Source organism: Cavia porcellus, unplaced genomic scaffold (genome assembly GCF_034190915.1).
Source record: "Cavia porcellus strain 051 isolate PalLab524CR breed Dunkin Hartley unplaced genomic scaffold, mCavPor4.1 scaffold_15, whole genome shotgun sequence".
In the NCBI taxonomy this organism is placed as follows: domain Eukaryota; kingdom Metazoa; phylum Chordata; class Mammalia; order Rodentia; family Caviidae; genus Cavia; species Cavia porcellus.
Window position 1 is genome coordinate 26,415,890 of NW_026947498.1, and position 27,897 is coordinate 26,443,786.

Here is a 27,897-nt window from a genome sequence, read left to right on the forward strand (position 1 = left end):
AGCCCTAAAAGAAAACAACCTACAACCCACGCTAATGTACCATGCAAAATTATCTTTCAAAATTGACAGAAAAATAAGATTGTTACATGATAAAGAACATGTAAAGAAATTCATGATCATCAAATCAACACACTAAATAGTACTAAAGGATATTCTAGAAAAAGACAATGAAAATAACAATGTCAAGAATCTGAACAGAATGAATTTACCAGACAAGGCAAGCAATTAAATAATGTGGAAAGAAAGGGAACCAAAAAGAAGAAAATAATAAATTAAATAATAATAAAATGACAAGGACAAATCAAAACTTACCAGTTATAACCATCAATATTGATGGTCTCAGTTTATCAATCAAAAGAAACAGGTTGGCAGAATGGATCAGGAAACAAGATCCAACACTATGTTGCATACAGAAATACACTTAATTAAAAGAGAACTCACAGAATAAAAGATAGAGGATGGAAAACAATGCTCCTGGGAAAACAGGATAAGTAACTATTCTAAGACAAAGTGGATTTCAGTAGATCATAATAGGCAAAGAAGGTTGCTATATACTTGTGAATGGAATAATTTAAGAGGAATATATAACAATATATGTACCAAATACTGCTACATCCAACTGTATAAAACAAAGATTAATGGATATGAAAAAGTGGAGAAGCATCAATATGATCATAAATGGGAGAACTCAAAACCCCAGTGTCACAAACAGGCAGATCAACTAAACAAAAAATTTACAAAGAAATATAAGAGTTGAATCAAGCTTCTGAACAAATGGACTTAATAGATATCTACAGAGTCCAACCAACAACAGAATACACATTTTTCTCAGCAACACATATGCCTTTCTCAAAAATACACAAGTTAGCTTATAGAATATGCTTATGTAAATCTAAAGGAATTGAAATTACTCCATGAATATAATCAGATCACAGTGTGATAAAATTTAAAATGGTTGACAAAAGAAATCACAAAACTACATAAATACATGGAAATTAAATAATATCCTTGTGAATAATCAATGGGTCAGAAATGAAGTTTAAGAAGAAATTCGACAAATTTTACAATTAAACAGTAATGCCAGTAAAACATACTGGAACTCTTATGGACACAATGAATAATATCCTACAAGAGAAATTATAGCAGTGAATTCTCACATCAAATAAACAGGGCAAGTACAAATTAATAAGCTAATGTTGAACCTCAGGTTCTAGAAAACGAAGAGCAAGTTAAACCCAAAGCTTAAATTGAAAATAAAATTATAAAGATAAAGGCAGAAAATAATGTAATAGAGACTAAGAAAACAATAATCAATGAATCAAAAAGCTGCTTCTTTGAAAGATAAAATAAAGTAACCAAACTTTTACCCAAATTTTTCAAGACAAGACCCAAATTCATGCAATAGAAATGAAAAAGACAAAATCACTATAAATTCTGCAGAAATCCAAAGATCATCAGTATCTACTTTGAGAAACTATAATTGGATAAAACATTCAGAAGAAATGGATGCATTCATAGATATCTATGAATTACCAAAGCTAAAGCAAGAAGATATGCAATAAATAATATCAGTAAATGAAATTGAAGAAGTATGCACACAGACACATGTACACACACACACACACACACACACACACTATCAACAAAGAAAAACCCAGGTCCTGAAGGATTAACTGCTGAATTTCTATTAGAGAAAATCTAATCCCACTATTCCTCAAGATCTTTGATGATGTTGGAAGTGAACCTGTACTCCCATAGTCATTCCTGGAAGCAAGTATTATACTGCTACCAAAAAAGAGAAGGACCCAACCAAAAGAGAGTACTACAGGCCAATTGCTTTAATGAATGTAGATGCAGAAATCTTTAATAAGGACTGGCAAAAAGAATGCAGCAAGTCATCAAAAAGTTTATATACCATGTTAAACAGGCTTCACCTCAGGGCTCTAATGATGGCTGGACATACACATATAAATAAGTGTATACACTACGTTAACAAAACCAAGCACAAAAACTGCATGATCATCTCAGTAGATTATTCAACAAAGTCTCACATATGTTCATGACAAAAACCCTACAGAAAATTGGAATACATATTTATGTCAATCTGATAAAAGCCATCTATGATGAACCAACAGCCAAAGCTATATTAAATTTTCAAAAACTGAAAGTTTTCAGTCTAAATCAGGAATAAAACAAGTATGCCCACTTTCTCCAGTCCTTTTCAATGTACTTCTGGAAATATTATACAGAGCAATTAGAGGAGAGAAAGAAAGAAAATGACTATAAATGGATAGAAAAAGTGAGACGCTAAACTATTATTTGTGAATGATGTGACACCCTACGTAGAAGACCCCAAAAGCTCCATCAAAAAGCTTCTAAAATTAATAATGAAATTCAGGAATGTAGCAGAATACAAAGTTCACACTCAAAAATCAATAGAATTTCTCAGTAACGAAGTCACTGAGACAGAAACTAGGGCAATACCCCTTTGACAGTAAAAGCAAGAAAAAAATGAAGTACTAAGAAGAATCAATCTAATAAAGGAAGTGAATGACCTTTACATCGAAAACTATATAGTAGCACTCTAAAAAAAGAGATATCAGAAAATTGAAGTGTCCCATTTTTAAATAGGCAGAACCAATATAGTGAGAATGCCTATACTTCTAAAACTGTTATAGAAATGTATTGCAATTGCAATCAAACTACAAGTGGTATTCATCACAGAACTAGAGAAAATAAACCCCAAATCCACATGGCACTAGTAGACACCTAGAATAGCAAAAGCAATTATTGTCAATAAAAGCAAGGCAGGGGACATTACAATCCATGATTTGATGCTATGCTAAAAAGCTGACGTGATAAAAAAAAAAAAAAACAGTATGATACTGGAGAAACAAACAAACAAACAAGCAAACAAAAACCAGACTTGAAGATCAATGGAATGGAATAGAAGCTGCAGAACCAGCACTAAGTACACTTAGCTCCCTTGTCTTTGACAAAGCAGTCAAACATGTTCACTGGAAGAGAGATAGCTTCTTTAAGTGGTGCTAGAAAAACTGGCTTTCTATATGCCAAAGACTAAGATTGGACTCATTTCTATCATCATTCACTAAATTAAAATCAAAATGGATCAAAAATATGAATATTAAAAAAGAAACAATCTGCTGGAGGATAGAGTAGGTAAAACTCTTTCACACATAGGTGTAGGCAAAGACTTTAAAAACAAAGCCATGAGCAGGAAATACTAGAAATAATCAACAACTGGGATCATACCAATTTAAAAAGGTTTTTCACAGCAAAAGAATCCACCCAGAGTGTGAAGAGATAACTCACAGAGTGGGAATATTTTTCTACCAGGTACTTCTCAGACAAAGAACTAGTATCTAGAATATATAAAGCACTCAAACCCCAAATTTAAAGACTCACTACAAAATGGGCATCTGAAATGAACAGACACTTCTCAGATGAAGAAGTAAAAACAGCAAATATATATGTAAAACAAATGTTCTACATAACTGGTCATTTGGGAAACGCAAATGAAAATAATACTAGGTTCCATCTCTTTCCAGAAAGATGGCTATCATCAAGAAATCAACCAAAAACAATGCTGGCAATGTTGTGGGGGAAAAGGAACCCTTTTCCATTGTTAGCAAAAGTCTAAATTAGTGTAACTATTATGGAAACCAGTATGAAGATACCTGAAAAACGAAAACTAGAGGTTCCATTTGATCCAGTTATTGTCCTTCTAGGTATTTTCCCAAGAAAGTTAAAAGCATCATGGTATAATGATATAAGCACATATGTTTATAGGAGCATAATTTATAACAATTAAATCTTGGAAACAGCACATATGCCCATCAACAGATGAATGAAAAAGAATGTAGTATTTATATATAAGGAGGTACTATTTTGTCATAAAGGATCAATTTGGGGCATTTTTAGGCAAATCAGTGGATCTCAAGATCAAGTGTTTAAGTGAAATAAATCAGACACACAAGTTTAAATAGTGTATTGTTTATTTTGTGTGAGAGAAAAAAAGCATAAATAAGGAGCAAAATGGAGGGTAGATATCAGAAAGGAGAATGAAATAGGGAAAGGGTAAAGGAAGAAAGGGAAATTTAAAAAAATGAGAAAGGAAGGGAAAAAATGGAAACAAAGCTTTTGTAAATGGGGAGGGAGAGTGGTTGATGGGAGGGGAGGGAAAACAAAAAAAAGAAGAATTAAAATATATTATGTAAAAGTATAAATTCCCCATGATGAACGTGATAGATATGAATGTTAAATGTACTAATAAAATTTTTTGAAAAGAAATAAATGGACAATAGTGAAAAAAAGATACCCAATCTCACAAAATAAATCCAACTCATAAAATTATATAAGATCACTAGTAAAGAACCTAATATTTTAAAATGAGTTATCAGCCTGTGACTAAAGAAAAAAAAAAAAAAAAAAAAAAAAAAAAAAAACATTACTTCTCCAAATTTCATTCTCAGGCTAATTCACTTTTTATGCATCCATGCAATGCAATTACCTATTTCTATGCTGACACCTTTATTTGAGGATGCCATTTGCTAAAAACAGCAGCTCGGTTATGCTGGGCCTTGAGAAAACCTTATCCACTGTTGTTATGTAGATGAATAATCCACAGTGAAGTGCACAGCATAATGCAAGCCTGTGATAGGCTACTTGGTAGAGTGGCGTTGAGTAATTACTTGTCATAGAATTGTCTCACTTATCAATTATTTCTTGCACCTCACTGTTCAACATATTTTTTCAAATATTTGCCTGGCACATACACTAAGAAAGTGCTTGAAATTCTCTGTAACAAGGCCATCTGGGGAATGCTTTTCCTTTTGATTAATTTTAAGATTTATGTTGACATCTTTGAAACAAAATGATCCAAAACCTTGATTCATGAATGAAAGAAATCTAAGGGAATGCAGCATCTTCAACAAACATTAAGGTTAAAATATTATTTTCTTTAATCTGTAAGAACACGACAAGTTCTTTATCTTATTCTCTTGGGGGAGAAAATGACAAAGAATGATAAATTTAAATGGTTCTGGGTCTGAATCAAACCACACAAACAAAAACAGAAACAGAACAAAGATCAGCAAGAGCAGAGCTCAGCACCCTGTTTATACAACTAGATCAGAAGAGTTGGGAGGGAGCTGTCCTCACAAATCCCAGACTCCCTGGTTCTGCAGGCAGGGAGTTCAGTCTCAATAAATAAATGAATGTTTCTATCCCAACAATAGAAAGAAGGTGGAAATTTTGGGACTTAGGGAAACAATAAAAAACCAAAAAAACAAAACCTTTCTACCATGTTTATTCTGTATTAGTTATAACTGTGCTCACAGAGATGGCCTCTTTTCCATCTCTTCTGCACATGAATTCAGTTGTGTTGTTTAAATCATTATTTCAAGTATAAAATAAAGAATAAAAGAAAAAGATAGTGAATGCATAACAAAGTGCAAGGTGTGATATTCTTGATAAGATTCTTGAATTCAGCATTCAGGAAATGAGAAGAGTCAAGACATATCATGTACAGATACAAATTCCCTATGATAAATGTGATCATTATGAATATCTAAACTATACTAATAAACTTCCTTAAAAGAGACAGAGAAGAATAGCAATATATACAAGAGGTGGTAAACACGGGCATAATTACGTAAGAATCTCCTCTGCCTTTTGACGTAGTGTGTTTACTACAGCATGCCTGGCTGCACTGGACCTCTGTGGATTATGGCCATATGTCATTAAGAATCACTCCCCAAAGGACCAGTTTGTTACATCTTGTTAGAGTCTGGCAAAAGCATCACATGCATTAAGTAAAGCTTTGGAGGCCTCAAATACAGTTATGTGTTTCATCAAAATGCTGATGAACTCACAATGTTTAACTGAGATCTTGGATTATACTAAAACTAACTTGAACTCGCAAAAAGGCCCCTTGACACTGCTAGTTTTGGCTTTGACTCAAATAACCACATTAACAGTCAGAAATAGTGCACTATTACACTGCCAGGTTTTCTGAAATCAGTGATTTAAGTAAACTGTTCCAAGAAATGATTTAAATGAAGTCTACATCAAAGAAAGGAAATTCAGAACTGGATGGCTTAGTAGTCTTTTTTATTACGTCTCTTATACCTAGATATCGTACAAGCTCCATAAAGTCATGTGACTCTTACACAAAGATCTCATGAGCTGTTGGAAATAGTGAACTCCATTTATGGGAACCACAAAATTACAAAATAGGTTTTCTTTTCTCCCAGGGTTGCTTATTAATGCAAATGTTTCTTAACGTTTACTTTCTACCGGGAAAATCTACACAGTGGACTGTACTGTTTTATTTTTATTTAAATTCACCAAATTTTAATTTTGCATTCTCAAATAATGATATATTGATCTATTTAAAAAGTGACGCATGCAGTTGGGCTTTGTGGCTCACACCTGTAATCCCAGCACTCAGAAGTCTGTGGCAGGAGGATTGTTGGGAGTTCAAGATCAGCCTGGGCTACAAAATGAGTTCGGTCTCAATAAATAAATGAATAAATAAATAAATAAATAAATAAATGTTAAAATGTGCACATAGTGTGATACTATATACATTTAACAAGAATCTTGGATTTTCAAAATTTTATTTCTCATATTTGAAAAGATTTCACCACATACATACCCTTTTACTTTAATAGATTATCTCTTCTGATTCGTTTATCAAAAATAAATTATATGGTGGTAATTACTGAGCCATCTAACCACTATTAGTTGCTCCTCAGTATCTAGGGAACTGTGTTGCAAAAACACCTATGCAACCAAAATCCATAAACTCTCAAGTTTTCTATATAAAATGTTTTGATATTTGTATATGAAATACATATATTCTCCCCTATAATGTAAAGCACTTTTATCTAGTATAATATAAATACTATAGTATAAAATCTAGTGTAATATAAATACTATGTAAATAACTGCTGCAATGTTTTATTAGGGGATAACTACAAGAAAAATATCTCTGTGTGTTCAATAAAATAATTTTCTTTTTATATCTGCAGATGAGGAATGTTGATTATGTTTTTATCTTCAGTTTTTTGTGTTTTATACTACATATATTATATTTCTGGAATGAGTAGTAAAGGGATCCAGTATTATGCCTCATTTTTTCTATCAATCAAGGAGTTTAGCATAAAAGGAGGGAAAATAATTATATTAAACATCAAAGAAAATAGGTTATGAATCTGTTTAACAATAATAAATAATAATAAGTAATAGCTATGACTCGGGTCTGATATAAATGTCAGATATATAGAAACAGTAGAAAAAATATATTTCTAACTAAATTCAGACTTTTAGTATTATGATGTCCATTAATGCTTAAATCAACCAGAATAAAAGTTGATGCTTTTGGGGCTGGGGATTTAGCTCAGCGGCGTAAGCTCCTTGCAAGCAGACAGTCATGAGTTCGCTTCCCCGGTACCAATAAAAAGAAAAAGACAAAAAAATAAATTGATGCTTTTAATTACAGGGACAAAAAGTTTCATAGTTATTGAGAAGTATTTATTATGTTTCTATGTAAAATATCTTATTAGAATTACACATAACTCATAGCTTAATCCTTCCATTCAACTAGATAGGTAACTAAGAACACCAAATAAAGTAATGATTGTGGCACATACAGGAGACAGTGATGAAATGACAGTTTGAATACTTCACACAACCCGCAAATCAGTTCATGTTTGTTAGCTCATTAATCTCTACAGCTACCCTCTGAGAAAAACAATTTCACCCTTATTTTCCTGATGAGAAATAGGAGATTCAGAAATTTAATGATCTGCATATACAGCTTTCAAAATCAAGTATGCTTGTTTTAGCGACTATGCTACTAACATCTCCCCTGTGCACTGTTTTCTAATGGTAGAAAGAAAGAAGAAAGAGAGAGAGAGAGAGAGAGAGAGAGAGAGAGAGAGAGAGAGACAGAGAGAGAGAGAGAGAGAGAGAGAGAGAGAGTCCCTGAAATACTTTCCAGAGAAATACTAAAGACTACTTTACAAAAATTAATTAAGAGTATAACAAAAAAATTCTTATTGTAGAAAAACAAGACGATGAAACCATATAATCACATACTTTCAAAGTTGTCTGAAAAACTAAAAATTACTGAAGATCTGATGTTTTAATTTTGCACTGGAAGAGGTTGGTGAGAAAAATAATCATTGCAGTTGTAATCCCAGCACTCGGGAGGCTGAGGTGGGAGGATCATTGGGAGATCCAGACCAGCCTGGGCTACAAAGTGAGCCCATAGCAAGCTGCATAGCTAGACCTCGTCTCAAAAAAAAAGACAAAAAAAAAAAAAATCATTGCAGAGACATTAACACTTCCCAATCTGTAATGCGCTTTTATGGAAATCTATTATACTAGTTATTGTTTATGTTTCTTCTAGCTCATTGATATTTATTTTAATTGTATGTTCATTTTCTTTAAATAGATGAGAACAGTGAAACTAAGAGAAGTCAAGGGTCTTGCTCAGCTGGTGTACTTGAGGGACTCACATAGAAAATGTTGCCAGAACACTAAAAGTCCACTAATAGTTAATTACATGCCTTAACCTGACAGGGTCATGGGGTACCCACATAGCTGGTAAAACAATATTTCACCAAGTATGAATGTGAGGCTATTTCCAGAAGAGATTAGAATAGTCGATTGGATAGTCTATCAGATGGAAGAATAAAGTTTCTTTTTTTATAGATCTGAGGTCTACATTTGTTTTGCTATCAGATCCCAGATCTAGGTTCCCGGGATTGCAGACTTTGGCTGTTACATCTTCTACACTCAGATTACAGATTACTTCAGATTACAGATCAAAATATGTGGAATTTTTCAGTCTCCCAACCAAATAAGTCTATTTTCTTAATAATCTCCCCTCTATGTCTGTCTGTCTTTCTGTCTGTCTGTCTGTCTGTCTGTCTATCTATCTATCTCCATCCTGCTGGTTTTATTTCTCTTGTGGACCATAACTTAAAAGCACACACTACACTACAGAAAGCAATGAGACAAAGACAAAAGAAAAGGTATGGCTCTAAAAAATTTACACTCAAGCAGAGCGGGAACCTCAGTGTGATAGGGGAAGTAGTGGCATCCATTGCGTACATAGGGAATTACCTGGCCTGCACTGGCATAGATTATCTGAAAAGTTTTCTTTTCAGCAAACTGAAACCTAAAATGGTGGCTCTATGGTTCAAGCTGTGGAAGGGAAGGAGAGTGATTTCTGGACAGGACGGTGATTATCTGAGCTGAGTCAATAGCAGGGAGCAGATGGGACAGATGGAGTATGTGGACAAGGACACGAAGAAGACAATATAACAAAGAGCCCAGGACTAAATGTCAGGGTGGTGTATGCATGGGGAAATGTACACATACATTGTATTAAATTAAAGGAGAGAAGCACCATTTTGGAACTTTATGTGGACAGATGAAAACTATGACAAATTTTTATGAAATGAATTGCTATAACTAAACATATGTTTCAGATAGATGAATCTCTTGTGGACAATGATTCTATAGGGTAACATGGAAACTGGTTAGAGCCTAAAAGTTTCTAAAAGCGATAACAAAAGCCTGAATGAGAGCGCTAGAAAAAAAGGGGGAGGTGGAAAGAGAGTTAGGAAATATTTAAAAGCAAAAAATTAAGATTTTGTGGTGAATGATTAGGAATAAGACAAGGAATAACCCGAAGAGGAAAGAATGACTAGTTTCTCCCCAGGAGGCGGCTACTGGATATATCTCAGTGGGTTGGTAACATTTCCAATAAGAGAAATTGAGAATATGAGAAATTCAGCTCCTGGTTTCTGTTTTTCTCTTATTTTCACTGCATGACTATTACGTTCTGCAGATTAATACCTTCACCTTGGGTTAGCAGAAACTTGAAAGCTCATACAAACCTCTGACAATTGCTTCTCATTTTACTGAAAGTTATAATTACTCTCCAAGTCCTAGTTCATTAGGACACTAAATAGGGGTCAGTCATAAACTGTGACACCAATGATATTTCAGCAAAGCTTCTTGTTTGAAGCAGGCAGTTCAGCAGCAGCAAGGAAAGGAGCTCTAGGAAACATCCCATTAATAGCAATTAAATCAGCCAAAAGACAGCCTGGGTCTTTTTTCTGCCTTTGTGTCTCTCTCATTTCATGTCAATCTCATACTTTAAGGCTCAGCCTTCCAGCAGCTGTCACTGGCTAATCAATCCTAATGAGGAAGTGCTTTGCTCCTTCATTATGTAGTTGGCATAAATACTTATGGAAAACACAAGAGAAAATAACAATCCTACAGAATAGAATAGAATGCATATCCCTTGTAGGGTTTAGTTTAACAGTTATATTATACATCAACAATACATTTAAAGAGGAAGCAGCATAATTTTTGCCATATTTTAATAGATTAAAAAATGATGACATTCAGACAAGGGAGTAATTTCACATCAAGGGAAGAAAAATGCTCAAGCATTTACTAAGAGAGGAACTGAGATTTCACAGGAATCCCATTTGCCTGATAATAGTGCATCACCTTATTTGGCAGTATTTGGCACCTGGTTCCTTTTAATAGACCTGCAGAAAGGTCAGAAAAGCAACTATTTCTTGAGCTTCAAAGAATAACCAGTCACTGTGAGAAGCCTGGCAAAAAGTCTGGTGGAGTGTGAACAGAGATCTAAGTGTATAGCTTCCTGTGTCTTAGTAGCCTAGCACTCAGGTCTCAAGGGACATGGGAGGGCTAAATATCCTTTAGTTCCTATTGTAAGAGAGATGAACAAAAATGGGATTAGATTTTCCTAATGGTTTGGCTCAGGGAGATAAAAGGCGATTGCTTGGGAAATGGCTGGTATATGGACGTCTGTATTCAGTTCAGTTTCCCGTGACTGATGGGACACAGTGATGGGAACATGATCATTTTGGTGATAGAGTCACAAATTTACTTCAGAAATAAAATTGTGACAGTAATAAGAGCTGCTTTATCTGTGAGGTTGCGAAGACAGAGGAAAGATTAATAATGCCATCTAGTTTCAACTGTTTAAGCAACGAGTAATGGAAGCAAAGAATCATAAGAAATCTTAGAAGCTGAGGCCAACACTGAATGAGAAAAATGCAAAATGAAAAGTCTAGGTGGCTTTATTATCCATTCTTCTGTAGGGCGAGCACTCAGAAAAATGAAATTATTTTAAAGCTCTCTTCATGATTATTATTTTGTTTTTTATTACTAATGTTATTTTTTACTATATTTTTATTACTAATGTTATAATAGAATTGTTTTTATTCTTTGAAGTATTTCCAAACTGTATTCATTGTGTATTTTTAAAAGTCTACTTTTAACCAAAGGGGGGAAAATTGCTTAGTTATAAAATTAACATACATTGCTTTTGAAAAAAAAAATAGCTCATTATCAACTGATGTCAAAAAGATCTCAAGATCCACCAAACAAACATTAAAATTGATTAAGATAGCTTGATGGTATAAAACAAGTCTGTGACCATTCTCGAACACCAAGTGGAGACATAGATTTCAGAATATCGATAAAGCACTGTTTAAAAAGTTGGCCAGAGCTGCTGAGCATGTACTTTTTTGTGGTTAGATTTTATACTTCATAGGTATGTCATAACTTTGTAAATACCACAATAGATATTCTTTTCCTTAAAAGATGCAGCAAAAAAAAAGTGGTTCAAAAAATAATTTATTCCTATCAAGACAGGACCAGCAGTCCTAACACTTAGGATAATGACACTGAAGTTCAAAGTATAACAATTTAGTAAGTCAGAACTGTGGTAAGAGATATCTTTTAAAACATTTTAGTTTTCAGTATAATCTTGAGGTGTGCAGATTTTATACGTGAGGGTCATATACTCAGGTATACATAGACTATAGATAAAAGAACTGATGATTTAAATGTATAGGCAATAAGCCCCTGTATACCCATAAATTGATGGAATATGGGCTCAGATTGAACTCTCTGGTTAACCACAGTTCAGCAGAAATACTTTTCTCTTATTATTACTCCAAACAATATTCCTGTACCACTTTTCACTGGTCATGTGATGAATGTTATCTTGCTTCAATAGATCAAACTACTGCAGAGACTATGCATGTCGTTCTGTCAGAGTTTTAAAAACATATCAAAATTGATATGTAAGTTAAAATTGAGATATTCTTTTTATTGATTTGATATTTATAGAAGCATACAATATATTTTAGATTGAAACTTATAACATCATGATCTTTTTTAGAATTTATCTTTTTGCTAGGAAAAAATACTCTAAATTTTATAATCAGGATTTTGAACTTCTTCAAATGTTCTTTTGGCTTTGGCATTCTTCTGTCCAGGAAGACTATAACCATGTTACACCACAAATGTACAGGCTTGAGAATTTAAGGGTGTGATAACATTGTGCACTGTGTAACTTCATGTTTCTTGCATATTTTGGAGCAGTTAATTGAAATTTTCAAATGGCCATGATAATTAGGCAACTTTTGAGGATAAATAAGTTGGCTATTATGGGTAATGTTACTACCTTCTGAATTGTAATGAAATACCCTTATTTGATAGAGAGGTAAGTCAAGGGGCTGTGAAGCCCCAGATATGAAAAACACTTAGTCTTAGAGGTAGAGAAATTACAATTGAATGCAAATACCATCTGTTGGGTATTTCTCAATAACAAATAACACCTCATAATTCAAAAAATATGATCTTTTGACTCCCACATAGTCATAGTTATTAACTCAGCTGTTTATTTTGAAAAGCATCAACATAAGTTTAGTACTAATTTTGAGAATGCTAGTAAAAATCCAATGCCTTTACAACAACGGTATTCTAAAACCTATAATGTTTTATACATGAGAACAGTTTTTCATAATTCGTTGCATAATAGTCATACCATATTAGTTCTTTAGATTTCTTGTTTACAGTTGCAGCAGACTATTTGTCTAAAATTATCAAAAAATGGTAAAGCAATAAAGTTATTGATAAGAAAAGTTATGAAGAAAATGTACCTTATTTTAAAAATATTCTAAAGCAATATGCTAAATATCATGTATATATGAATTAATTGATTTAATTTAATCTTTATAAAAAAGCTGTTATTGCGATATCTGGTTATTAAATATGGGGAAACTGAGGCTGAAGAAGTTGAGAAAATCTCTTCTGAGTCACACAGTAGTGAAGGACAGGGGTATTACACTAAATTCAATGTGACTCTAGCCTCCATACTGTTGACTACTGTAGAAAAAAATTCAAAGCCTTCCTTTTCTTCTCTTGGTAACATCAAATACAGCCTCTATCCTGGGATTTGTGGACTTATTGCTTAAAAACAAAATTTAAAGCAAATTTCACTGCCCCAGTTCAGGTCTCATGAATGACATTCTCCAGAGCCCATGTCTGATAATCTGCAAATTTAACAAGAAATTTCAGTTAAATTTTGCAAATCGCTTGCTTTTGAACTCAGAGCACCAGGCACAGTCAATCACTAATGCCAAACTCTCCTGGTTTGAAATGATGGATCTTACTCTTCACACCCAGGATCAAAGTCACCAGAAGGCACCTGAGTTCCCCCCTAGCCAATGTGTTTCTGCTATTTCTTCCACTAAATTTAGAATAAATATTCATACTTTAAATTGAACAAGTATCTAATAGATCAAGTGCCCAGTAAGTGCCCCATATAATATATGGTAATCAATGTCAACAGAACCCAGTATAAAAGCCAAGACAATCCCTAGTCAGAAGAAATGAATATCTACACAGATAGTTTCTAAAAAAGTAACAAAATTTCAGGTTTAAAAAAAAATGGAAAGAAATTATTCTCAAGTCAAGTTCTTTTTCAGATTGTGAAAATAATCACATCTATAAAGATGGAGAAAAAAATGGTCACCCTTTTCTAAAGTAATTTTTCCTTATAATTTCTATCTGTAGTACACTTTTGCTCAATTAACATCAGTTCTTCAAATTAAATAATCATTGTACAAGGGATGAGCAAGTGTAAGACTATTTTAGGTGTTACTGTCTCTCAGAGTGTCACTTAAAAATGAACCACATGAGAAATAGAAATGAACATAGCTACTGAGTATATTCTTGTAATTTATTTTTGCTGCCAAAAGATTCATTTCCTTACATTAACCAATACTGTATTTTTCTATAATCAGTCTCAAAGAAAAAAAAAAGTACTTCACTTTTCAGATTTCTTTGAGTGTTCCTTTACCCCAGATTGTCTTTTTACAGTTAGGAATCATGTTACTTTACTCAAATAATGCTTACATTGTTTGGACATACTACAAATACGTTGGTGTTGATATAGGTGCATTATTTTAAAAGGAAGCAAAATATTAAACAGCCAACTATATAAATCTTTCACAAATGTATCAAAAACTACAGTTGAAATGAAGGTACACTATATCACCTAATTTCTGGATTGGTCATTTGTGCCAAATTTCCATTGAAATCAAGCTTGAGAATCAAGATATCAGTGTGGAAAATTTAAAGTTGACTCAGCTTTCAAACTGAGTTTAAAATCACAGGATAGATCTTTCTTAAATTCAGCATCTTCTGTATACATAGTAGAGCGGCTATTACTTGAAAAAGCATCAGGCTTTAAAGGTAAAAGGCTTTAAACAACAAGTGAAATATATTTCATTAATGTGATAGGCCATCAACCTCCCTGTTACAGTTGCCAGAAGGGAATTGCGCCTTTTCATGTCTTATGTCTTTCTGGATACTTCTACTCTCTCTGCAAGACTTTTGTACTTGAATTTGACATTCTTTAAATTTATGCTTTGTTGACATGCAAGGAGGTTTTGTTTTCTTATACTTTTAGCTTCATATAGAGTTCAAGTCTAACTTAGATTAAAGAGAATTAGTCTAGGCCTTACAAATTCAATGTTTGCTCTGAATCGGGTTTTTTTCCCCCTTTGTTTTTATGAGGTTAAGCTAAAAACTCCAAAGTGAGACATAATGGCTTTAGAGACAGGAAAGGAATATTCTTTATTCTTTTTTCTAGTGTAAAAAAAGCCACAAGGCTCTTTTGCAGCAGGCCCACAGTAGAGGCACTCCCTCAAAAGCCACCTTTTTCTTCTTAATAGCCTTCAAAGAGACAGTGCTGAGCAAAGATGACAGCACCAAGCGCTCTGCTAATGGTAGACCAAGAAATAAGCTAAGTGATTTACAGCTAATACCTCCATTTGCTATATATCCTTGTCAAAATAGGGAACTTTTCTCACCAATAAAATGTTTTAAAGGTCATTGCCTCTCAAATTCCATAATAAACAATTTGTTGTCAGAAAAAAAGAAAAAGATCCTCAGATAAAATAGAGATAGTCATTAGATGTTACAGAAAAAGGAAGGGATGAGAAGATGAAAACATCTAGACTATGGATATAATGGACGTGGTATAAACATTTGTGCATGGAAGTACAGGGCAGAGCTCTTGACTTTCAGAAAACTTGGAGATATAAAATATCATATTCACTGTGGCTCATCTAACACCAAATGACAAATCTTTATCAAAAAATAGTAAAGTACCAGTGAAATTCTTTCATTCAACAATGCTGAATATTTGTTATATCACAGACAATACATATTGCACAGAAAAAGATGGCAAAATTCTTAGCCTACACACAGTTTTTTTTTTTATTTCAGAAGGAAATAGCATCCTCCTGTCTTTGTGTTACCAATTATACAGATACTTGAAAAGATGTGATCTGATGTAATAGATTTGGTTTACATGATAATAACTATCCTTTGATTAAAAGATTTAAAAAATGCTATTTTTAAAGACCCATTGATTAAAGCATTAATTTTTGACTGAGGTGAAACGCTCTATCATTTTGAAAATTTAATTTGCATTCTTATGACAAACACGTACAGAATGTTTTACATAAGCAATAACTTTCCTCCAATTATACTTGACTTAAAATACCGAGAGTTATAAAGTCCATATCTAATACAGGTTAATAAATAATATTGTCTTCTAATATCAACATATTTCATATGATAACACGATAAGCAAACTAAGGACTTCCCCAGTGCCTACCTTGAACAGTCAGAGTAGCTGATGCTTCAGCTTTTCCAACCATGTTTTCTGCAACACAAGTATATGACCCCATGTCAGCAGCTGTCACCTTCCGAATTTTCAAGGTATGATCATCTCGTATTTCATATCTAATGGCATCACAGAAGAGAGCACATTATAACACACATGTATCTAAGCATCAAATCAATACAATAATTGCTTTAGAAAATTTAAAACAAAGTAAAACGTGGGATTCCTCTAGGTGTGCAGAATAAAAGAGGTAGCTTTTCTATGTCTACGAGCTAATATATTATGCTACTTTCTAATAGAAATCTTTTTTTTTTTCCTTTTTTATCGGTACCAGGGATCGAACTCATGACTGCCTGCTTGCAAGGCAGGCACTTATGCCGCTGAGCTAAATCCCCAGCCCCGAATAGAAATCTTTTAAATGAACAGTATTTTTCATCATTTCCTTAAACTACTGTCTCCCATTAAAATAAAATGCTATTATTAATTAAATTCTTAACATACCTCAGATTTATAATGCGCTATGTTATAAAATTTCTTTCTGAAGTTGCACAAAAAGTTTATGAAGTAACTATACTCATTTTTCTTTTGTAGGTGAGGAAACAGGGCAGCTCAAGGCAATGTCACAGCCATCATCTTCAGCTAGAGCAGTGGCAGAGTGGAAATCTGAGCCAACAGTCTTCTGCAGGGTTTTACTTGTCTTACCTGATCGTCTCACCCCTTAAATACTGCGTTTCTCTTGAATTTTCACGTTAACTCTCTTTTTTTCCTCTACATTATCTCCTTTGATTGTGTTACCTACATACATTATTCTATGTTGATTAAAAACACAAACACTTTCAAAATTTATTTCTTCTAAGTTCCACATTCATATTTACAACTAATAATTGAACATAATATATGATAGACAACTAATATTTAATATGTTCCAGTACTTTTCTTTTCTTTCTCCAACCTAATCAAACTCTTTTTTTCTAACGCATTTCTGTGTCTCCCTTTATTGACTCTCCACATTCTAACAATTTGTCAACTTAGTCCAAAAATTTCTCATCACTCTGGAGCTCTATATCCACTTCATCTCCCAGGTCAAACAACACAACTTTATCTGCACAACTAAAACAATGGCGTCTCCATTACTGGCATTTCCTCATTATAAAGTAACATTCTTAGTGATAATGAAAGTATTTTTCTAAAAACAAAAAAAAGTATAACTTCTCATACTAATCTCTCTTTTCTCAGCATTATTATCTAGTAAGATTTAAAATTCTTCATTACACAAACTTCCTGATAACAGAGCTACAATCTGAAACCTTAAATCTATTACTTCTTATAACCTATCTTATGCATTAGTCATATTAGTCATATTAAACTCTGCCCTTCAAAAGATGTGATGTTCTTTCTCCTAGCTGTGTCTATGGTGTAATGACCTTCTTTTGGAATACCAGCTCTTCTTTCTTGATTATCGAATTGATACTTTTTTTTTCAGGACATTGTTTATGTGTCAAATACTTTTGAAGACTCTCTTTTGATTGTCTACCTTATGTGGCCGGGAAAAGCTTGATAATGGCATTCTGTAGCTATTCATACATGTGTTCTTCTATTAGTTCCTTAGAACATTCACTATGTTTATGCCAGTGCAATAATTCTAACACCTAGGAAGAACTAACAGCATGCTTGCTGAATGAGTGAACACACTACAGAAGACAGACTACTGATCACATCAGGACGTTTTATTTTCTGTTTGCCTATGGTTCCCTAATTCCCGTTTCTACTCTTAGCCAATTTAAGGACTTGGAAGATATCAAAAAGCTCTGATCTCTTTTTACCATGATTTTAATTGGCTCATAGTTATGTCTTCTGTTTCCTAATAGCGCCATTTAAAAATTTGTATTACCTGAGATGTAATTGAGAAGAAAAAAATCTACATAAGAAATAACAAGGGATTCTCTGGGCAAACCAGGGTCATGAACATACACTTCTTCTATGAATTCAGAAAACATGTGACTCTCTTCATTCTAATTATCTCTGGTATTCTTTCCTTTTCAGAAGCTCACGGCTTTTGGGATATGTCCTAATAAACCTCTTACAAACTGAAAATTTCATAAGTCAAAAATGTATCTCAGGGCTGTGGGATTCAGCTCAGAGATACAGTGCCTGCCTGTTAAGAATGAGATTCTGAGTTTTAATCCCAGTACAAAAACAAAACAAAACAAAAACCTGTATCTCATACAATAACCTACTGAATATCTTAGCTTAGCAAAAATGGTGCCGTGGAACACTGGTTGTTTTTCTCCCTGATTGCACAGCTGAAGGGATCTGTGGCTCTCTAGTGCTGTCCAGCATGAGATATAGTATCATGCCACATATCTCTAGTCCAGGAAGAGGTCAAAATTGGAAGAATACCTTCTAATGCATGTATATTGCTTTCAAATTATCATTGAGCCACTGGAAAGACTGTCATGACTCCTATGGTTTGAGGAAACACATCATGAAACCCTCTTGTGTACCTGGATTTGGGCAGCTCTCCATCATCTTTTCTCCACCGTACTGTAGGCACAGGGTCTCCTCGTGCCTCGCATTTAAATTCAGCACTGTCATCCACAGTTACTGCCAAATTACTAGGTCTCTTCACAAATGATGGTCTCTCTAAAATTAGAAAGAATGATCTCCAAATAAAAGATGCATGAGCAGAAAAATCATTTCAGATGTTAATTAAGAACAGATATATAATTTAAAATGTTATGTAGAAAATTATTCCACAGTGTTCCTTTCTTCTAGAGGTTCACCCATGTCAGTACCTCCTGCTAGGCCTCCTTCCATGTCTTTGGCTATTTTTATCTCAGACCACTTCACTGATTCCCTCTTTCCTCTTCCCATTACCCCCAAACAATGAGGTAACAGTATTTCCCTTCTCGTCTTGCATAAAGATCATTCAGACTTTGATGAATCATTTCCTTTCCCCTTTCATAAGGACACAAAATAATAAGAAGATACATTTCAAAGTGAGCAGCATAGATAAAAGTGCACTTACCCAAAACAGTGAGCTCTGCTACTTCACTCTCACGTTCTCCGACCATGTTGGTACCAACACAAACATATTTGCCAGCATCACTCTTACGGGTATAAGTTATCATAAGCTTTCCTCCTCGTATCTTAAAAAAAATTGACATTGATACGATTAAAAAAGCTTTGGTTAATGTTTAGATGAGACAGGTCTTCATAAATAAAATCTGTCTTCTAAGCATATAAATCAAAGCACAGTTATGTCAAACAGCTGACCTATAATATTTGCTATATTTATTAGGCAATGGCTTTAAACAGAATTCATTCCAAATATATAAAAGAAAAAATAATTTCTCCTTGCCTACATTTCCTGTAAACTTTTTATATTCTGTAAAGCTAGAAATTTACTTTTCATATCAGCCAAGTTATTTCATATTATTTAACAAAGGAAAGCCAAGAAATTCATGGGTGACTTAATTAGCAAGTGGAAAAAGAAAACAGCAATCCCTGATGTATGAATATAATTAGTATGTAAATGTATGTCACCTATAAATGTTTTCAACAAAGCATATACTAGTATTATAAAATGTGGAAATAAAATTTTGGCTAGTTTGCTAATTTGACAGAATTGCTTTAGAGGAACATTTCTCAACTGCCAAAATAGTAAAATCTGCTATTTCCTCAAAAACATAGATGTTGCTCACTCCCTGCAGCAACTTGGGAACCTAACAGGCAAAGACTGGACAGATCCCAGTAAGTTATCTGGAAAGTCACACTCAGGTGTACTCTAGAACACTTAATTAATTGCCTAAAATTTTATTGTAAATACACACAAACACCCAATATAAAGAAGTAGAGTGGGCCAAACATGAATCAAAAACTGGATCATCTTTTTCAATTTATAAGTTTTTAGTTTCATTGTTCACTTGAGTTCAATTATCTATGAATATCTGTAAAGTCCTAAACTTAGAAAGGTTTTACAAAGAGTAACTTATAGGATATTTATCTTCTAGGAGGTTTTACTGCATATTCACTCCATACAATGTAACAATTAAACAAAAGAGAAAAAAATTGAAAAAAAATGAAAGAATGAAAGAAGAAATCAAAGATTAGTAGTGAGGAAAAAAGAAAGAACACAATGAAACATCTTTTTAACCATATCTTGAAAGAGTTTACTGAAACTGCTACTTTGTAAAGGTAAAGTGCTTCTGTTTTGGAATATCTAAATTATGTTGGACATTCAATTTAGCTGTCTAACAATTTAGCCATATTAAAGCTAATCAAATATTAACAGAGCAGTATTAATTTGGAACTTGGTATCTGAAGAGTAGTTTTAGAAATAAATTATCAGGTGCTCTAAAACCTCAGTGTGAACACGACCCAGGAATTTGCATTGTTCACGACTCTAGGTACTGAGGATAGACTTTCCTCTGCATTGTTCATTGCGCTGCCCTTTATATACAGAATGATGCTTGCACACAACAGTTATCCAAATGATTTTAGCTGAAGGCAAACTGCATACTGTTAATGACAAAGTCTAGTCTTTTATTCAATTTGGTATATTTTTAAAAAGGTTCATAACAGAAATTACATTAATTATATACTGTTTCCACACAAACTTAAATAATAAAAAAAATGTCAGTCTTTAAAAAATCACTCAAAGTTATTTTCTGTGCTATGTCAACATTTTTTAACCCTCTCACAAAAATATACACCTATATACTGTATACATATATATAATCAATATAGTTATATAGATGCAAATAATGCATTGATTATATAATCAATATATTCAGGTACATCTAAGTACTTGTCATACACACATTTCACTAAAGTAGAATCATGGAACGTATTACTTTGACAATTTGCATTTTCAACTAAATGTGAACATTTTTCCATTTTAATTGTGGAAAATATTCTACACAGACATTCGGCATCAATGAATGGCTATGCACTATTGAATTACATACATTTGCTATATTTTATCCAGCTATTTCCCTACTGATAGATACTTAAAATGTTTCATTCTTTTCACTTACAAATCAGACTATAATCAGCATCACACACACACACACACACACACACACACACACACACACTTTTGCTATCATCTCCTTAAGAGTAGGATTATGGAAACAAACATAGACCCAACTTGAAGCTTCTAATTTATAATGCTAATTTTTATATTTTATGAGGTGCTCTTTTGTATAAGCATGTAACTTATATTTTGGTGCTACATTTTGATCTTTGTTTCATGTGACTGCTAAGGCTAAGAGTTAAAATACCCTCACTCTCACTAAAGGACCAGCAACTCAGAAAAGTGTAATACTACCTTCCACATATCTCCTCTATGCTCATCATCCCAATATATTTTAATTGTGCTTTTAAATATCAATTTCCCTCAGCTGTGAACTACGAGGCAGAGGAGCATATCTAATTCTTCCTCATAGCCCCAGAACCTGTCAAGACATCTAGTAAAAATTTTACTGCAGGAAAATGACTTGCCTAATACCACATTGCAAGTAGGAAGGAAGCTAACAGTTCAGGCAAGGTATGTGTCTTTAGCTTTTTCTGCCATAAAAATTACAATAAATGTGCAGCCCACAACTGTCCTATTATTAATATATTTAAGTTTAATAAATTTGACTTCTTGAGATTCAGAAGAATTTGAAAGTTATACTGACACAACACCTCAGAAAAAGTTGCACTGTCATCTTTTAGCATGTATTTATTGTGAAATACATACACATTTTCAAAAATCTTGAGAAAATAAACATAAATTACAGCAAAAGGGAGATTTATAAAAAACCCACTGCTTGAATGGAAGTAAAGCGATCTGTTACATAATCTTACATAATACACTGAGCCTCTCTCTGTGGCTCAGAATTTAACCCTGAAAGCCTTTTGCATATTAGTTTATTTCAAAAGCAATTACATAAATTATTGTGTTACAGAAATATACAGAAAAGTGGGGCTGGGGATTTAGCTCAGCGGCATAAGCGCCTGCCTTACAAGCAGGCAGTCGTGAGTTCGATCCCTGGGACCGATGAAAAGGAAAAAGACAAAAAAATAAAATAAAATAAAATAAAAAAAGAAATATACAGAAAAGTAACAGAACAATAAGACAAAACAAACAAGCTTTAAATATTTCTTTTGTTTTTAAAGTTAATAAGTCAATGTACTGTAAGTATAATAAAATACATAGCTTTAACAATTTTAAAATACATACAAATAGGTAAAAATGAGAGCCAAAGAATAGTAAGATATGCATAATTCTTAACAGTACTAAGTTATTTATACAGTTTTAACACAATATAGTAGTAATATATTTTTACAATTTTAAAGAACTTGGAAATATAGAGATCTAAATCACCTTGCACATATAGGTCATCAATTAGCATGTTCTATTATGTATTATAGCCCAGTGCCATTATATTTTAAAAGCATTCATACAAATGGAGGAGAGCAATTAAGTTAGTAAGAGTTCTGAAGGGCCTACAGCATATTCTCAGACATGCAGCAATTCTAATTACGAGATGAATAGTAGGAAACAACAGCTGAGGAGAACCCAAAATTCAAAGGTAATTACAGTATAAAGTCCTAATGACTTTGTAGTATACACATTGTTATTATAATCCTGATTAAAGTAGCTTGGCTCAATCTTGGAAAATTAGCCAGGATACATGCTTTGCAAGCAAATATAAATACTGAGTATAAATGGATAAACAGTTCCTATCTTACCAAAATTTATAACCATCTTTTGTAATGAATCATATCTACGATATAAATTAAAGGAAATCCACTGGGACTTTTACAAATATTTTCTCTACCTTTTGTAAGCAAAGAAGAGCAAATAATGTGACATTTTGACAAATTTTTCTGAAGACTGATTTTGATGAATCAAGGAGTTTGAGAAACTTTTTTCATTGGTATACAGAAGGTATTTGCCAAGAGTCCTCATGCAGATATATATTAAGGCAAAAAAATAAGCAAAGCTGGAAAAAATATTAAGGTATTTTTAATGAGAAAAATGTGTTTTTCATCCACCAGTAACAAAAATATTAATTATCAATGGCTAAATAAGGCCCAATAAACTGCAACTCTATTTTTCCACTGAAGGTATCCTTTACTAATATTATTTAGTTGAAAACCAGCCCAAAATAAAATTATGAACAATTCCGAACATTTTGAGGATATTTTAAATCCAAGATAATCTTCAGACACATACATAGGAAAGCAAAGTAAGCATGGGCCCTAGAATCAGACTACCTCTTAATATTTATGCAATACTTTTAAAAAGGTATTAGTCTTTGCACCTCTATATTTCATCTAAAAATAGAGATCCTACTAATGCCTACTGCCAAGGATGTTATGAGGATTATAAGAGTTAAACTATATAAAATATATAGAGATCTGACTACATATTATTATAATTGTATATTACTCTTAGTTACCTAATGGTGTTAGGCCAAATCCAGAGGCTTCTCATTAGAATTAATTGCTAACACATTTTCCATAGATTTTGCCAAGAAAATGTGTATTTACATTAACATTATAAATCCTTAGAAATAAGTAATTCTTTATATGTTAAATTATTCCCTCCAAAACAATGATTCTCTATGGAGGCTGTCACTCTTCTGTCTCCCTATAGATATTTGGCAGTATCTAGAGATTTGGCTGCTGGAATTAGCAGCTGGGAATGATGTTAGTTCTAAGTAGTGGGAATACAAGATCAGAGATGTTCCCAAACATTCTACAGTGCCTAAAGTAGTCCTCCACATCGAACATTTACCTGACTCAAATGTCAATAATACTGAGCTTGAGAAACTATTCTAGAACGCTAGCTCAATGTTACAAATGACAAAAGGAAGGAGAAGATAAAATTATATACTACAAGAAGCATTTATTCCATTTGGGAAAAACCACTGAGACTTCCCAGATTGCTATAAATACCATCCCCAACTCACAAGTCCCCCCATTCCATCAAAAAGTCAATTTCATTGAAAAAGTATACCATTTCATTTTATTATACTCCTGGGCAATAATGGTCAAGGGTCCCAAAGCAGATGCTCAACTTAAATGGAAGACTAGATGAGTCTTGATAAACCTCCAGAAGAAACCTTATTTCCTCATAAATGTTAGAGATAGAAATTGATAAAAGAGAAGGAACAAAAATGTAGAGCAAACAAAGGGGAAAATACTTGGAAGAAAAATAATAGCCTCTAATTTTCATAGAGCCAAATCGATTTTCTCATATCAATGGCTGAATTGAAAACAGGTAGCTAAACCTATAAACCTATAATTACAAATATGAGATAAATAGCGACCTATTATTTTCAATAAACATCAAAATAACATAATATTAAAACCTTGATTAAATCTACAATACCAGCTTTAAAGCAATACATACTATGAGCAACCACCAATTTGTGTTGAGTCATTTAAAAATATTGACTGTAAATTCAGGATGAGTAGACACAGAAAACTGGTGTGCCTTTCTAAAAAACAGAAGTTGACATTTCCTCTCTCTGCTTAAAGAGGAAAAAGTATGTCTAACATGCCCCAAACACTATAAATGTGAAAACAGCACTATTTAAAGCAAGCTAAGAAATGCTTCTTGGCAGGTCTCTTCCTGCAGCTGGATTTGACAGCCAAATTGTAAACCTATCAAAAACTAGTTTGTATAATGAACAGACACAATGTTAAACACTGAACTGCAGCAGCACTACTTCAATTACCATAATCCCAGGACTGGAGAGGCAGAAAGTGTGAAGCTTTCAGACAATATACTGGCATCCAGCCTATGTCAAAAATCTAAGGCGAGGTCTTACTTCCTCATTAGCATATACCTTACCAGCCACAGTGGTGACCACGTTAGAAGCCCACATTTCCATAAGCTCTAGACAGAGCTTGAATGCAGGGGCTCAGCTATATACATACTTGATGAAAGCAAAACAAGAAGAAGGTCCCGGTGGTCTTGCTCCTTGTGGGAAAGGAGACAGAGGAGGACAGAGAACAAAGTGGTAAAGAATTTTAAAGTCTTAAATACCTCTAAGCATTATATTTGCCTTCAGAACAGTCTCAGGTTTAAAAAAGAAATGTTTTAGAGAGACTTTAAGGTGCAAAACCTTGAATGCTGTTGATAAACATAACTTTTATATACCAGGGATCTTTCCAAGGAGAAAGTAGACGTGATTATTTTCCTTAAAGGCTTTTCTGTGAAGCAGGAGGGAATCTCTTTGTCTAAAACCTTTATTTTCTATTTTGAATTGTGTACTGAGAAATGATATCACAAAGTCAGGTATAAGGTTTTTCTACCCAAAGTAAAGAGATTTTGCACCTTCTGAAAAAAAAAAAAAAAAAAAAAAAAAACAAAGAAAGAAAAAAAAAACACATTAGTGACGGAAATATTACCATTAGTATTTTTATTTCCAGGATAGAAGAAGAAAGACTTCTCATTGTCTTTGTACACATAAAAGCATGCTTCTTTCAAAAAGGTAAAGTGAATAGGCTTTTTGGTTTGGTTATTCTATGGAGTATACAGCTTATTCTGCCATCAGCACTAACAATCAGAAATAAAGATGAACTTAAAATGAACTCCTTGGTATGTCTGTACTTTCTACCCTAAAGCAAGTCAGATGATTTGCAGTATCTGTTTCACGGGAATTTTTTTTTTTCAGACCTCACCCCTACAGTGCTAGCCATACACCTCTGGTTAGCATACTAAACCGACTGGGGCTAATTAACTAGTTTGGCTACACAAAATCTTTTCTGCTTTTAATTACATTAACCTAATGTGACTTGAATCCAACAGACCAAAAATGAAACCACTAATTATATTAAGGGTTTCAAATATAATTTTAAATTGCTAACCACCAAACTGTCATATAATTCATCTCATTTCCTTTAATAGATTTTGCATTCAAAACCTGTGTTCTTTAATAGAAATTTTATTTTAAAAAATATTAATAGAATACAGATATAGAATAATTGATATATACATATTTATGTTCAAATAATTCATATAAGATACAACATTATCATGCCCATGAAAAATTATGAAATATTTAATGTTTACAATTTTATGTAAGATTAAATACTTGGAAATTCATTTATACAGTAGTAACAACCTGATATGTAGGATTAACATGAAGAGGAAAGGTTTTTAAAGTATCTTAGTTTAGAAATTATTTTTTTCTGAAAAAACTTGATCATGAAATTGTTTTCATGCTGCTTTGAAATATAAGTGAAGTGAGAGGTTTTGAGTTAAAGGCTAATGTATCATCTGTACAAAATTTCTAACTCTCCTTGGGCTAGATAACTCTTCATAGTAATGCTGTCAATTCCGGCTGGATCCTTGACCTGCAGACTAGACAACAAGCTGCTGTGAACTGGAAAAGTGCCTTGCTTGGCTCCTTAATGACAATGAGATGCAGGTAACCCAGATGGCCAGTCATAGCCCCCAGACATTCTCTTTGGTGAGACAAGCTGCGGGACACTTCTGGATGGTCCCCAAGGACTCCTTTCAACAAAGCATGTGAAGAAGAGTATCAACAGTAACACCTTTTATATCTTTGAAATTTAGCAGTAATTTAGCAAGAGCAATTTCTGTACTCACAGGCAAAAATGATACCTTTTGGGAGTATGGATCACAGAAGAAATGGGATAATAACCATTCTTGCTAATTAAGTTGCAAGAGTAGTGTTAACCTTTAAAATTAGGTGGTATAAAGCATCTCTATTTTTTGACACATACTACCCTATCTTTCAAACAAAACTATAGTTTATTGCATTTTAAATGATAGACTAGGGGTTGGGTAAACAATCCGTAAAGACTTATAGCAACCTAAAAAATATAATCAAGTGAAAGATAATCCAGATAATGTGAATCACATATAATATCAAAGAAAATGAAATTTTTGAATCATAATTCTTACTCATATCTGGCAAGTAGTGCCCCAGAAACAGTAAAAAAAAAAGTCACAATATTAAATGATTTCATGTTTTTATTAGCTAGATTTTAATATGTAGGTACCTGATGTTTCTGAATGTACATATTTATAGTTTATTTTTCTCTTTAACACCTAAACTTTAGTTAACAGAGAGAAATTCAAATTTCATATGTTTTCATCTACATAATATTGCTATAAAACAAGTTATAGCTGATAATTTAGTTAACGTCAATGTTTCTCTTAAGTATAAAAACAAATTTCCAAGAAGCATTTTTATCCTTTATTTATTTGTACTTATATATGAAGTAACATGTTTTCAATGATATAATACCCTCATAGCAAAATGATTTTATATGTTTTATTTTAAATTAACATCAACCATAAGTCAGGGTCATTCAAATCACAATTCTTTTTCATAGGTACCAAGGTTTATTAAAGTTTGTTTCCTCTTTCTATTTTTCATAAAAGCTATTCACTCTCAGTTCATTTTCTGAAAAGTTTTTTAACTTTCCCTATTCTTTTATACTGGCTCATAGGAACCTACAGGTGAGAGATGAGTAAAAAAAGACAGAAAAGGAAAGGGAAAGAAAAGGGGAGAAAGAGGAAGAAAAAGTACATGATTTCAAATATTCAGCACTCAAATCTCTTGATTTGATATTGTCAGTTTCATGTTGCTCATCCAAAGGCTGGCAGGTGAAATCCTCACACACTCATTACCAGACACAAAATTAAAATGGCTGTACCCCAGAGATGGTTCAAACTCAGAAAAACAGATTAGTATTAAAATTATTCCCATTTTTTACTATAAACTATTTTTAAAAATTAGGCCAGTCATACTTCAATCACATTATATAAATATTTGACAAGATTGTAAAAAATA

The 27,897-nt window shown here is 33.0% G+C and overlaps 1 protein-coding gene across 7 annotated transcripts in view; it reads right to left on the reverse strand.

Moving 5' to 3' along the window:
- Robo1 (roundabout guidance receptor 1) overlaps positions 1-27,897 on the reverse strand; it is a 1,010,950-nt gene that overhangs the window by 95,115 nt on the left and 887,938 nt on the right. For all 7 annotated transcript variants that reach the window (XM_063224749.1, XM_063224750.1, XM_063224748.1 and 4 more), the window contains 3 exons: positions 19,095-19,215; positions 18,571-18,709; positions 16,058-16,185 (listed from right to left, as the gene is read on the reverse strand). In XM_063224749.1, coding sequence (XP_063080819.1) covers positions 16,058-16,185; positions 18,571-18,709; positions 19,095-19,215 — 388 coding nt within the window. The remainder of the gene's footprint in view (positions 1-16,057; positions 16,186-18,570; positions 18,710-19,094; positions 19,216-27,897) is intronic.